At 45.9% G+C, this 13,405-nt stretch overlaps 1 protein-coding gene across 1 annotated transcript in view; it reads right to left on the reverse strand.

Moving 5' to 3' along the window:
• Nucleotides 1-361: 361 nt before the first annotated feature.
• Nucleotides 362-13,405, reverse strand: part of Cfdp1 (craniofacial development protein 1) — an 84,186-nt gene continuing 71,142 nt past the window's right edge. The window contains exons 6-7 of the mRNA XM_057754193.1: nt 7,955-8,113; nt 362-658 (exon numbers count right to left, since the gene is read on the reverse strand). Of these exons, the coding sequence (XP_057610176.1) occupies nt 568-658; nt 7,955-8,113 (250 nt within the window). The 3' untranslated portion in view covers nt 362-567. The remainder of the gene's footprint in view (nt 659-7,954; nt 8,114-13,405) is intronic.

Raw genomic sequence — 13,405 nt, forward strand, 5'->3', positions numbered from 1 at the left:
AGCACTACTGGCAAGAATATCCCTTGACATATAAAAAAAATAAAGAACTGTTGAGGTAGAAAATATATCTGAAGTAGACTTTTTTTTTTAAAAAAGGGAAGTAGGAAAAAACAAAAAGACCACTCAATATTAATTTATATCAGTGTTCCACCTTACCATGAGAATTTCACACAAAAGAGAAGCTCAATCAATTGAGAACAAATGCTCAGGGACTCAGCATTTGCCCAGGGAGCCCCCTTAGGGGTTTCCGGGAAAGGTTGATCTCAGAGAGAGGCCCATGGCCTCTCTGGGCGGTGCTAGCTGGGCCTGGGCTGGAAGAAGAGCAGAGGGAAGGGGAGTGGCATCTTCACTTTTACCAACCTCACAGAGGACTTCTATTTGTTTATTTAAAGACAAATTTTAAAAAGTAAAATGAATGAAACCAGCTAAGATTAAGATACATAAACCAAACTGCAACGTAGAAAAGGGCCTTGCTGGAAACATGATGAGCACTGGAAACAGTTCACAGACACACAGAGAGCTCACATTGTCAACAGGAACAAGCTGCTACTAATTCTCCCCAGAATGTCAAGGTTTCATTTTGCTCAGCCTGAGGTCTCGTTCAATTTCAAATTGCCTGTGGTCCACTCGATCCAGAAAAGCCTTCCGTTCAATGTACCTGGAAGAAGACAAAAACAGCGTCAATGAAGTCTGGCAGAAAGGGCTCCGCTCCCAAGCCCAGGGGCAAATTAGGCTGCAGTAACCAGCAGGTTAGCCAGGCTGGTCGGATGACCACCTGACCACTCCCACTTCATCTACACCCGAAAATTCTGTTCAAATAAAATGGAAAAGGATGCCTAACCCCTTTTTTGTTTGTTTTGAGATAGGATCTCACTACGTAAACTAGGCTGAGATCTACCTGCCTCTGGCTCCCAAGTGCTGGGATTAAAGGTGTGTGTCACCACTGCCAGGCCAAGATATATTATCTTAAGGTAAGATTTATTTTGTGCTTGTGTACGGGTATGTGTTTGTGTGGCACAGAGGACAGTTGACTTGCAGGGGTTGAGTCTCTCCTTCCACCATATGGGTCCTGGGGACCGAACAAGGGCTGGCAAGCTTGGCACAAGTGCATCGGATCCACTGAGCCATCTCACGGGGCCAAAGCTACGTTTTTGTGTATTTCAAAACATAAAAAAAATACCTGAAAACGCAAAAAAAAGGCTACAATACCGGCCACCAAGGACTGTTGTGAGGGTCACCGGCCACCAAGGACTGCTGTGAAGAACCCTTAGCCCAGGCTCGCAAAGTTACCTAATTTCCTCTTCTCTATTTCCCTCGGTATTTTCTCCTTAGCCTGGGGGCCAGGCCACTTCTGTGGCATAAAGGAAGAATTCCTCTAGCAATGAGACAAACACCTCTGCACCCGCTGTCACACTCAGGGTTTCCCTGGAAGCCTGGAGCTCTGCCTCAGTCTTCCCAGACAGGGTGGAGGGAGGCCAGTCTACACTGGCAGGCATTCTGGTCAGGAGGGAGCCTGGCTGCTTAATGATACACAGCTGCATTTTAATCTACCTTTCCTTGCCGTAAAGTCTGCTGTGATTTGCTTGAGGGGAGGAACTCTGCAGCTAACTAATCTATCGAGAGAGCAAAACTGCCATTAAAACAGGAGACATAATTGCATCTCTGCACTAATTTTCCTTTGTTGCACCACGGAAAATGTGCATCTGTCACTACAAGGTTATTACATTCATGGTGAGAACATAACCAGGTCCAGGAACCTGTGTTCTTCACTGAATTCAGTTCTTATTTTTCTGCCCTTCAGCATCCTGAAGCGAGGCCCATCCTACTTGCTTGCCAGATGAGCCTGTGGCTATTAATCCTCCACATACTACCAAAGACTAGTCAGAAAACACAGGTTCTGAGGCCAGAGGGAGCTGAATTTGAATCCTGTCACTTACTGTGTGACTCTGGACAAGTCATATAAACTTAGCAAATCTGTTTCTTAATATATTAAGGGGGGGGGGGAACAACAAAAATATCTATCGATTTGTCTGTCTGTCTGTCTAGTACTGCCGTGGCTGAGGTAAGAAGAGTGATGTGAATTCTGTACTGGCCTAAGCCAGAGACCACTCCTGCAACTCCTGCAGTTTTATTGTTTTGGAGACAGGGTCTCATGCATTTCAGGATGGCTTGCTATATATAGCCCAGGATGACTGTAGGCTTCCGCCTTTACCTTCCTAAGATTACAGCTATGAACCACTAGGCTTGTCCTGTGTGATGTAGGGCTTTGCACACAATAGGCAAACACTATAGCAACTGAACCATATCCCTGAATCCTGAATATTGTCTTAACAAACCAGAAAATAAGAAACAAAAACAACAAAAAAATCCTAAACCAAAAAAACTTATATTCCCCCCCCCAGCCCCCCAAAAAAGTTAAAGAGAGATCAACCCTCCTTACTCAGATGGGCTGCTGTGAGGGGTAAATGTATATTTATATAAGTATAAATATAAATAGTATATCACTAATGCTTAGCATGGAGCAAGAGTTCAACTGTGATTTTAGGTAGCCAACTTCCATCAGGGTCCCGAGGAGAGCAGATGGCCTCGTTGGGGTGTGTGCTGTCTGAAACTAGTAACTATCACCTTGTCTGCATCAGCAATTAGGCTGCGGTGTCAAACTGTCAATGAGGCCAGAATAGCTGGAACACATGGAAAGGCTGTGCTTAGGTTTGACACAGTCCCTTGGGTCAGAGTTGTCAGATTTATTAGGTGAAAATAAAGGAGACCCAGTTAAATCTGAAATTCAGATTCCCTGGCAGAGAGAGCAGTGGCAGATACCGTATGCTCCTTCAGATACAGGCAAAGAATGGGGGCCTGGGGGAGGAGGCATGGACACAATCAACTCACTGCAGCAGCCAAGGGCCTCAGGCAGGGCTGCTCAGAAAATGGGCTGAGGGCCTCACCCACTGCAATGACTCGTTTCCAGCCCTTTCCTATCCTGGATCTGGAGAAGCAGACACATGTGAACTGGGGACTTGGTGACAGGCATGCTAACTGTTCCTTGGAAGAGCCAGCAAAGAGAGTGAACACAGGCAAGAGATGTACTGTGTAAGAATCACGTGGTGTCTCAGGAAGGAAAAGGAAGCGACTTCTACACTGGGATGCTCACTGAGCACAGATAAGGGCTTGCAGGTTCACGGAGGCTGTAGGTGTCCAGACACAGATGCTAAAGGGGCAAAGCCGAGGCCAAGGGAAGTCTTAGACGGCAACAAGGGCACACACAGATGCCACTCAATTCTCAAGGACAGCCCAGACAAAGGCCAGCAAGGCAGGTCTGGCTATTTTATTCCCTGTCACAGTCACTGGCAGCTGTTAAGAGGATCCTTGTGACAGCTTGGTTTACATCCATGAGCTGACTGTGCCAACATGGTGCTGGGGATGAGAATGACTTTGGTATCTGCTATCTGTACTTTTGGGAAATGTACTGGTATCTAATTTTTGACTTTTTGTGTTTGTTTTTTCCTTCTCTATGAAACAGGAATAAAAATGTAATGTCCCTCTGTGGATACAACGAGACTCAAGAAGCACTGGTTCTTGCTTCTTGTCGACTGAACCACTGCCATGACCTGCAAGGCTTCAGATCAGGACATTTGGAATGGAGACCAAGACTGGAGATACTCCCGAGGAAGGGCCACCTGAGGGTTCACCTACTTCAGCTGGGTTGCAGGGGTTTCCAGGCATTTTAATTGGGCCACAGCTCTGAACAGATCTGCTGGCTGACAAGTGCAATGGGAATTATGGCTCTTACTCGTCTTTGGTCTTGTTGCTTTTCAGGTCAGAAGGAGCCTGGCACACTGGGAAGGCTAGGGCTCTTTTATGGCCCATTTAAGCAGCAGCAGATTTTACTGTATTGATTTACTTATTTACTCATTCACTCTTTTCATTCATTCACTCATTTATAAAAGACAGGCTCTCTCTGTGTAGCTCTGGCTGTCCTGGAACTCACTCTGAAGACCAGGCTGACCTCAAACTCATGGAGATCAGCCTGCCTCTGCCTCCCTAGTGCTGGGATTAAAGGTGTGCACCACTATGCCTGGCAAAGTAGCAGATCTTTATTGTCAATAACAAAACATGCTAAGAGCATCAAGAACCTAGGTGGCTCTCCAGTTTCTCCTCCAGAACTTAAGCTATACACAATAGGCTCGGATATCTTTGGGATCTTTCAACTCAAATTATTTTTCTGTTTCAATTATGAAATTCAGGACACCAGGTAGGGAGGAGTAGGGAACAGTATCAGGGAAGAAGCCAGTACCTGTCAGAGAACCCAGCCTGGAGGTCAGAGGATGCTGGCTTGCAAAATCTCTGTCATGTGGTCATCCTGCGGCTAAAACCGCAGGAGAGGCTTCTTGCACAGTGCTAAGGAAAAGGGCATGCACAGGAGACACAAGGTAAGAGGGCGTTCTGGGGCTGGCACTCTGTTACTAGTGTTGCGGTGCTGGCTCCTGCGCACATTTGGTGCAGTCAAACGACACAGCAATGATGAGCTTGGGCAGTGGAAGCACTCAGACGCAGCATGTCTCTGGGGTAGTCCTAACAGGGCAGGATTTCTTTGCTCTGGGAAGGCAACTAAAGATGCAAAGTGCCAGCCCAGGCATGGCCACAAAGGCAGCAACAATAATCCTTTCCTCATAGCTGCAATGGTCCAGGGAGACAACCTCCTGGAAATCCTGGAGATAGATGCTTCGGGAAATGCAAAGTATTTAGCAGCCCCCCCTCCCCCCCATCGTGTTCTTTAAATCGCCAAATAGCTGGTTTCTAATCACTATGCTCTGTACCTTCAGCTTAACTGGACAGAGAGCAGCAGCCAAGCCCGTGTTTCTCCTCACTGTGCATTTTATACACAGATTCTCTCCCCTACACCTAGGGCTCCTGCCTTAGGGTTATATTTGGAAAGCTGTGTTGATGATACCCACCATCAGGAAATCTGTGATCTAGAAGTCATGCTCAATACCTGAACGACGTCTGCTCACACCCGGACTGTCTCTGGCCTAGCACTTCAAGCGCTCTGCTGACAGAAAATGTCGCTGCATAAAAACCTATTCTGATGTATTATGCCAGACTTTTCTGGTCGGTTAGTTCTGATCTTAGGCCACAGACAAAGCCAGGGGCATCTGCTAGCCAGTGCGTTAGGCATTCAGACACTGGAGTGGTGTGGTATCTGCTCTGGGTGCGTACTGGACACTAACAAAGCATGACAGTCAGACAGCACAGCAGAGAAGTGGTGATGTGAGCGAGGTGGTGGGGCTGTTCTATAGCGGCAGCCGAGCTGACAAAGCAGAGACTTGCAGGGGAGGTAACACTCCAAAGCGAAGGGCATTGAGGCGGGGTTGCAGCTGGAGAAGTGGACAGGGGTGGCAGGAAAGACCCAAAATGATGGCTAAGTCTTAGAACTAGTGTTTGCTTGGGGAGGAAGAAGAAAACAATTGCCCAGGGCCCACACTCCCAGGCTGAAGGGCTGGGGAAGGCAGAACAGTCAGCCTGGGAGACTTGGGGAATGCCTCCAAACTCTACCCCATCGCCAAGGAAAATATTCCTAAACTGTTGGTTAGGACTTAAAGGGATAAAGCATCTAGCTTTCCAGTAAGGTCTGAGTCTGGGGGTGGTCAGTGAATGGCAAATTAGGAGAAAAGAAATGTGAACAGAAGCCCGAGGGAAGGCCAGTATTTTGTATATTTGCTCCATTACCCTAACACCCTGAGGGGCATAGACGGCTAAGCTGGGGCTAAACTGGGGCCAGTGCCTGTCCCCATCAGCTCTCTGCTGCTGTGAGCAAACACCAACCAGAACCAACGTGGAGAAGAGCAGGTTGTCTGGCCCCAATTAATGTTTTCCTTTATAGGTGGTGCTATGGTTACAGTGTCTCTTCACAGCAATAAAAACCCTAAGATACCCTGCCTTCCAAGTACTGGGATTAAAGGCTAATTTAGGTTAATTAATAACCTGAATGACATGTACTTACATAGGCCTTCATGTGGTGAGGGGCCATGTCAGAGGAGCAGCGGGCGGCAACTGACTTCAGGAGATTCGTCACCAGAATGCACCTAAGTCACTGATGGGTGAATCTTGGATAGCAAGGCCTCAGGGCTTCTGCTCTGGAATGTTGATTGCTACTGCTGAGTCTTTACATGTTTGCCATTGCCATTTTTCTCTGGTATCTGGTATGGTGTGAATGGGTGTGAGGGATCCCCACTGTCTTTACTGTAGCGTGATCTCAGGGACATATCCTGTTCTACTAGGCATTTTTACCTGTGGATTATTATGAAGATTTCCTCTTAAGTTGTTTAAACTGTTTAAAGTATTGCCCCTGTCTCAGATGAAGTAAGGGCTACCTTTCTTTGTAACCACAAAACGCAGCTTGCCAGTAAAAGAACTGGCTGGGAAAAATAACTTGCTTGCTTACACTCTGTTAATCTGTAACAAGTTGCTTAGACATAAATGTATGTGGGCTCTTGGGATAATTTGTTTTTCACCTGTAATACGAAAAATGTTAATTATGTAAGGGACATGGAAAACAAGTTTTTTACTTGTATTCATTGTAAACATTTGCTTAAGAAATAGAATGTAATCACACTGTAACTTTTATATCGCTTGAAAGATTCTGCTGGGGTAAATAAGCTGTAAGGGAAAAAAATAAAAACACAGAAGGGACACATCTGGATAGAGGTAAGAAAAGAAATAATGAGAGAGAGAGAGAGAGAGAGAGAGAGAGAGAGAGAGAGAGAGAGAGAGAGAGAGAGAGAGAGAGGGGAAGAAAGATCCTGAAGCTGTGTGTGCTTCCTTCTTTGGCCAGCCCTAGATAGATAGGTTTTGTTTTCCTCACTGCCTCAGACAGAAGAGTCAAACCGCTGACTCCACGGCTCCCCATCAATTCCTGAGCTGCTGAAAGTTGGCCCTTACATCAGTAGTCTTCAAAGTGCTTTATACACACTACATCTCTGTATGTATTACATACATTCTGCTTTATCTCAGGATCTGCACAACCAGAATGAAAGTGTAATAGCATCCTGATCTTACTGGCAGAGGAGCTGAGGCAACTGCTGTGCGGAAAGAGAAGGTCTTACTGGTGAGGGGCAGGGCTGTATAAACAGCCATTCAATATTTCAGGAGTGAGGAATGCTGACCTGAAGTCATGGGCCTCTGCTCCTTAAGTTTCTCTTGTACTCCCTAACCACTAAATGAGCCTCATTTCTTTTTCCTTACCAAAAACATACATGAAAGCTGTGTGGGCATGGTGGCTCTTACCTGTGATCCCAAACATGGAGGACTGAGGCAGAAGGACTGCCATGATTTTGAGGACAGACTAGGTTACAGAGTGAGATCCTTTCTCAACACTCCCACAGGGAAAACAAAACAAAAACACGAACAAGGAATAGGTCACTTTTGGCTTATGGATATTCTCTTCGTATTCTAGAGTGACCATGAAATGGTTCAGCAATGGCCTTGCCATGTATCATACAGCTGAAGCAAAAGGTCACACCATGTCCTTGACCACAGTAACATGGTCGAAAAAAATACCAAACCATTCATGGCTAATGTGACAGTATCCTGGCACTGGGTTGGCTTTCTTTGCTTTTGAAGCACTTGAACTAACCAGATTCTCAGAAGGTCAAATGATTCAGATTAGGACAAGCCAGCTGCAGTGAGCCAGACCCAGTCTTGTGAATAAACCAGGCGATTTACAGTTCACTGAGCTGTAAGCCAGCAAACTCGGTCCAGGCAACACTGCACCTCAGCCCCGCCCCCCATCTTCACCCAGTGGCTTCTCACAGATGGGATTGGCCTCATCTTAGAGCTTCACCAATAACCAAAGCATTCCACTTTGATTTCACAGTGAAAAGCTCCTCCTTGCTAAACAGGGCTGTGTGAAACAGAGCATTGCGGAGTTCCAAGGCTAAACAGAGCCGCTCCTTACCCTTCTTTCCCTCGGTTATGGATAGCCAGTTCTTCACCAATCCCTTCTTCCTCCTTGAAGTTCTCCCAGTCCAATTTGGACTTCTCAAGGGTGCTCATTTTCTGTTTTTTGGCTCCAATTTTCCCCAAAAGGCTGCTCATGCCACTTGATCTTTTTATCCTATGGAAAGAAAAATGAATATAACTCTCATCTCTACATTAACATAAGAACTCTGGTGTCTTAATTAACGTGTGTGTGTGTGTGTCTGACACAGAGCTCCCTGGATTGGAGCTATTCGTCTCAGTGGAAGCCATGCTTGTAATAGGGCATTTTCTTTTCTATGTGCAAACTGTATGCAGACAGAATCTTAACACACCTTTCCCACCGAACACATACGACTGCTTAGCTGCACTGCTGACAGGAAGCCTGTAGCCTTTCAGACCTCTTTCAGAGGTGGCAGGTCTCTGCTTGCAGGGAGGGAGGAGAATGGTGGGGTTCAGATATTGGAGTCACATGCATAGATCCAAGTCCAGCTCTGTCCCAATGACTCAAAGCTAGTTCTTCAAGTACATGTGTCTTGGTTTCCCAATCTCCACTGAATGCTTAATCACGGGTGGTGGGGAATTGTCCATGTAAAGGGTCAAGACAGCATCTGGCATAGGGGTCAAGGTGCAGTTAACTGTTGGCCACTGTCAATCACTGCCTGTTCGTGTTCTGAAGCCCCAGGGGACTATTCTACAGCATAAGAACCAGTTCCCAACACGTACAAGCAAGAAGTCACAGCATTGTAAAAGGACCTTTAAAGGAATTGCCTTTCAACTCCTGTAACTGGGCCTGGTTGTCCCCGGAGGTGGAGAACATCCCAAAGCAGAGAATGTACAGCCTGTGCTCTACTTGCCGGCGATGCTATCTACACGGGCTGTGGGAGAAACCCCAAATGCCAAATTCAAGTCTTGGCAGGTCGAATGTTTCCAGTCAATGTTACATGAATGAGATAAGGCAAACAGAAGGCAGCTAGAGTTCATAAGAAGGTGATATGAGGGGAAGAAACTATAGAAAGAACATGGGTTTTAAAAACATTATTATTTTGTGGGTGGGGGCAGGGGTGCACAGATCAAAGGTCAATTTTGTGGCGTCGGTTCTTTCCCTCCACCTTTATCTGGGCATCAAGGCCAGGCTGGTAGATTTGGATTGTCAGGTGCCAATGGCCTGTACCTACCAAGTCATCTTGCCAATCTGCTTCTGGTTTTATGAAACTAAAATGAATTCTCTCCTGGAAGAAACTGGAGGTTATTTTCTGCTTCACAGAGATAGGTTAGAGTTGAAATGCACAAGCGGCGCACGCAGGCACTGCAGTGCTTACTCTCCCAGTGCTTTCTCAGCTTCCTTCCCATCTGACTGGCATTTGGCCTACGGCAGAAAACCTCAGGTTTACTGCTGAAGGGAATCATTTCTGAGCCAACCTATCATCATTCAAACCCAACAAGAAACCATGGACCGTGGGCTATCTGTGCCCTAGGATAGGCCAACAGGTTAGTGCCCACACCAAAAACAAGACTTGGGAGTGGCACAAACATTCTTTTCTATTAACACTGGTCCACAGGATGTCAGCTTCCCTACCTAGTTCATTCCCCTACATACTGGACTTATTCACAAAATGCAGACAGAGGACAAGGGGAGGATGAGTGTCTCCAATGAGAGTTTCCTGAGAGCTATTTTATTTTGCTTAAGATGATTCTAAATGGAATCAAAATGCACTGTATGCACATATGAAAGAACCCTGGTCCTTTCTGTGTGGTAGTACTGACGTGATCATAAGAAAGTTCACTGCAACTAAAAGGTACAGCATCCCGTTAAGGAAACAGATATTACATGTGTCTACTTTACTTTGTGCCCTTCCTTAGCAGGGACTTTGATTCACTGCTCTCAGTAGGAAGAGGACCCTAATGAGGAGGCTGGCAAATGTGTTCATGGGGTCTGAGGAGGTATAATACATTCATTCCCCGTGATCTTTAACACCAATTCCAATAATCAGGCACCCACAGAAGAGAATTTTTGCTTTGCAAAGGGATTTAAAGTCATCTTGCCATCCATCAATTATAGTCATTCAACAGAGACTGAAGTTCCACTGTGCTTGGAATTAAGAACATAAAAAAAGCTACAAGGCCTGATCCTAAGGAGAAACAGAATCTAGTAAAAAGGTAACAAATAGGCAAACTGTGACCATTTACTAAAAGACTCCAAAGAGGAAGTGACATGGGACTAGTTCAGTGCTCCTTACAGCTGGTATCTTCTTCCTGTGCTTGCCCCACAGTCCTGGGACACAAATCCTGTAGCTGCCTGCACACTCCAATTTCTATTGCTCAGTTGCGGAGAGGAAGAAACATCCACTTTCCCTGTTGTCCTGGAGCTCACTGTGTAGGATCCATGCATTACTCATTCCTTTTTCCTTGTTGAGACATGGTCTCACTACGTACCCCATGTGGCCTGCAACTTGCTATGTACAGACGGCTGACCTAGAACTCAAGAGATCTACATGCCTGTGCTAGGATTAAAGGCGTGAGCCGCACACTACTGTCTTACTCACTCTGTCTCACCCATAGTGAAGCCAAAAGCTTACTCACAACATAAATTTTTTAAGCTTTTAACTGACCAAGTCCTCAATTTGATAGCAGAGTTACTCAAAAAAAGAGAAAGTAATAAGAAGACTCAACACTATGCCTGAACTGGCAGACAGGAAAATAAAGTTTCAAAAGTGGATCAGCAAGCACAGGGCCTATGGGGCATTAGTAACTCTGTAACTCTTCTCAGAGCATCAATAGACAGAGCTGGCCTCAAGTCTACACCTCTCACATCAAAACTGGCAGAGCCACTAACATGCAAATCATTTGCAACAACATTCTTTGGCAGAGACTTGCGTTTTCCTTAGTGTCTGTCATCTGTTTACCGGGGAGGGACACACAGGAGCTACTTTCCAGAGCCAGGTGTACGTCTAGCACCTTGTGTGAACGTGAGGGAAGATCAACCTGACAATTCCCTGTTGTGGGCTTGAAACCACTGTTCTTTTGGGTTTTCCCTAGATTAGCTGAAATCTGTAAGAATGAACAGTGCAATCCAAATCCCTTCCCTTCTTGAAGTTCTTTTTCTCAGGCGTGAGCAGCAATGAAAGCAGACTAAGCAGCGGAGACCGCAGGGTTGCTTTTAGGGTTAACAGAAGCTCCCCTGGAATGCTCCGTGAGAGCCGTTGGAAGACAGGACTCATTTTCCAGATTCTGGTTCTCAAACTATGTGGACAGATGCACAGCCTGAGAAGATTCTAGAAGTCAGCTAACTCCGCTCTCAATGGAGAAACTCTAGACCTCAATACAGCTATTTTGGAAAATGTTACCTTTTCTCTAAGTGCTGAACTTATCAATTCATCTTTTATTGCTCAAAGAAAGGGTAGCCCTCTTTGTAGCCCTGGCTGTCCTCAAACTGGCTCTGTAGACCAGGCTGGCTTCAAACTCACAGAGATCCGCCTTCCTCTGCCTCCGGAGTGCTGGGATTAAAGGGTTGAACCACCATCGTCCAGCCTAAGGAAACTATCTTTAAAGAAAAAAATGTTACTTAGATTCACAAAAGCACTTTAAAATTGAGCTATCATGTGGTCGATCAGAAGGCTGTCAGGCCAGGCATGGTGGCCTTTAACCTCAGTACGCAGGAGGCAGAAACAAGCAGGTCTCCAATGAGTTCAAGGCTAGCCTGGTCTACACAGTGAGTTCTGGTTCAGCTAAGGTTATATAGTGAGATCCTGTCTCAAAAAAATCAACTAGCAGATCAACCAACCAAACAAACAAAAGGCCTTTTGGCACACCATTTATAATAATAGCAGAAATGGGAACCAGTCTACAGTCACACTTCCCTGAGCTCCGTGGATCTTAGAAACTAAGCAGGGTTGGGCTTGGTTAGTTCTTGGAAGGAAGCAATGGAAGCAAGGTTAGTCTGTGGTTTTGGTTGCTGTCCTCTGTCCCCACCCCACTGTTTGTTTTGTAACAATAAGAAGACAATTTGGAAAGGTCACGGGAAATCAATCTGAGATTCCAACTTTCCAGTTTGGAAATATCAGAAGGAGAGACACAGCACTGCCATTATCTGGATAAGCCCCACTTAGTCGTCAGTTACCCTCTGTCACATGTGCTTTTCCCCTAATGTACATTTCCTTTTGGGGAGAGTACGGAGCTAGTTTTAAATAATTTGTGGACATACCATGGCACCTCAATATTTCAGCTTGTGTCTCCTAAGACACTCTCCTACGACACTCTCCTACATAATCTTAACATCTTATATTATACTCAAGAAACTTAATAACTGATAATAAAACTTAATATGCTGATAATAACCTCTAAAAGGCTATCTTTGAATTTTATCAATAACAGTTCAAAATGGTCTCAACAGTGATTCTTCATTCGCTCCCCAGCACAGTACATCTGGAAGTGTCTTGGTCTCCTTTGAAACTTTGTTTTCTGCCTTCTGGCCTTGGTGTCGTAATAACCTTTGAGAGTATACTCTGGCTGGCTCATAGGTTGTTGCTCACTGGGTTTAGGTTAAACAATTTTGCTGAGCATGCTACCTTGACAAGGCTTAAAGGTGTTTGCTGCACTCTCAGCGGCAGTGTGAGGCCAGCACATACTGAATGTTACTGTACCCTACACCTCGGCCACTGAGGCAGCTACGCCATCAGCTGTTGCCAAGTACCTAGCCACTGCCAGCTTTGTGACACGTGCACCCTTTAAAAGCTCCCTCTCTTGCTCCTCTCCCCTGTTCTGTCTTGTCTGTCTGACTCTTTCAAGGCCCCACTCCTACACAGCCTGTCATTCTTTCGCTCCCCCTTCCCTCCCCCATAAACCTCCAGTGCTAACTCTGCTGTGTGGCCCGCCGAAAGGTACCCACTTCACTTTTTTTTTTAAGCCTCACACTGAAGACGTTAAGTATTGTCCCTATGGGAAGGGGATGACTGTAGGTACTTCCTCCCTCTAATTAACTTGTACTATGGAGGAGAAAGTCCTTAGAAGTCCAGGAAGTTTTGGTTGCTTATTTCTAGTATCTCATTTTGTAATGTCAGCCATGTCTATACACACTCGCGTCAATGAATAGTAAAGGATCCTACAGAAGGACAAACACACAGAAGATCCCCAGAGGATAATAAGCTGTGACTCAGTATTAAATAAATGGTGAAGGACTATGGGATCACTAGCAGAGCCCGAGTCTGAACGGTCCAGCATAAGGACGGGATGCCCCTAGACGTGCACAGGAGGGGCAAATGAGTGGAGCCGGTGGCAAGCAAAGCCTCTGCTCTCAGACATGTAGGAAATCGGCTCCTGAACTTCCCCTGCCCAGCTCACTTGTTCCCAGGGACAGAGATAATCCACAGCCCTTCCTGACTCTGCTCCAGCAGTTTCCTTCCTGGAGCCATTCCCAAGGTGGGGGCAGGGA

Source organism: Chionomys nivalis, chromosome 21 (assembly GCF_950005125.1).
Source record: "Chionomys nivalis chromosome 21, mChiNiv1.1, whole genome shotgun sequence".
Classification (NCBI taxonomy): domain Eukaryota; kingdom Metazoa; phylum Chordata; class Mammalia; order Rodentia; family Cricetidae; genus Chionomys; species Chionomys nivalis.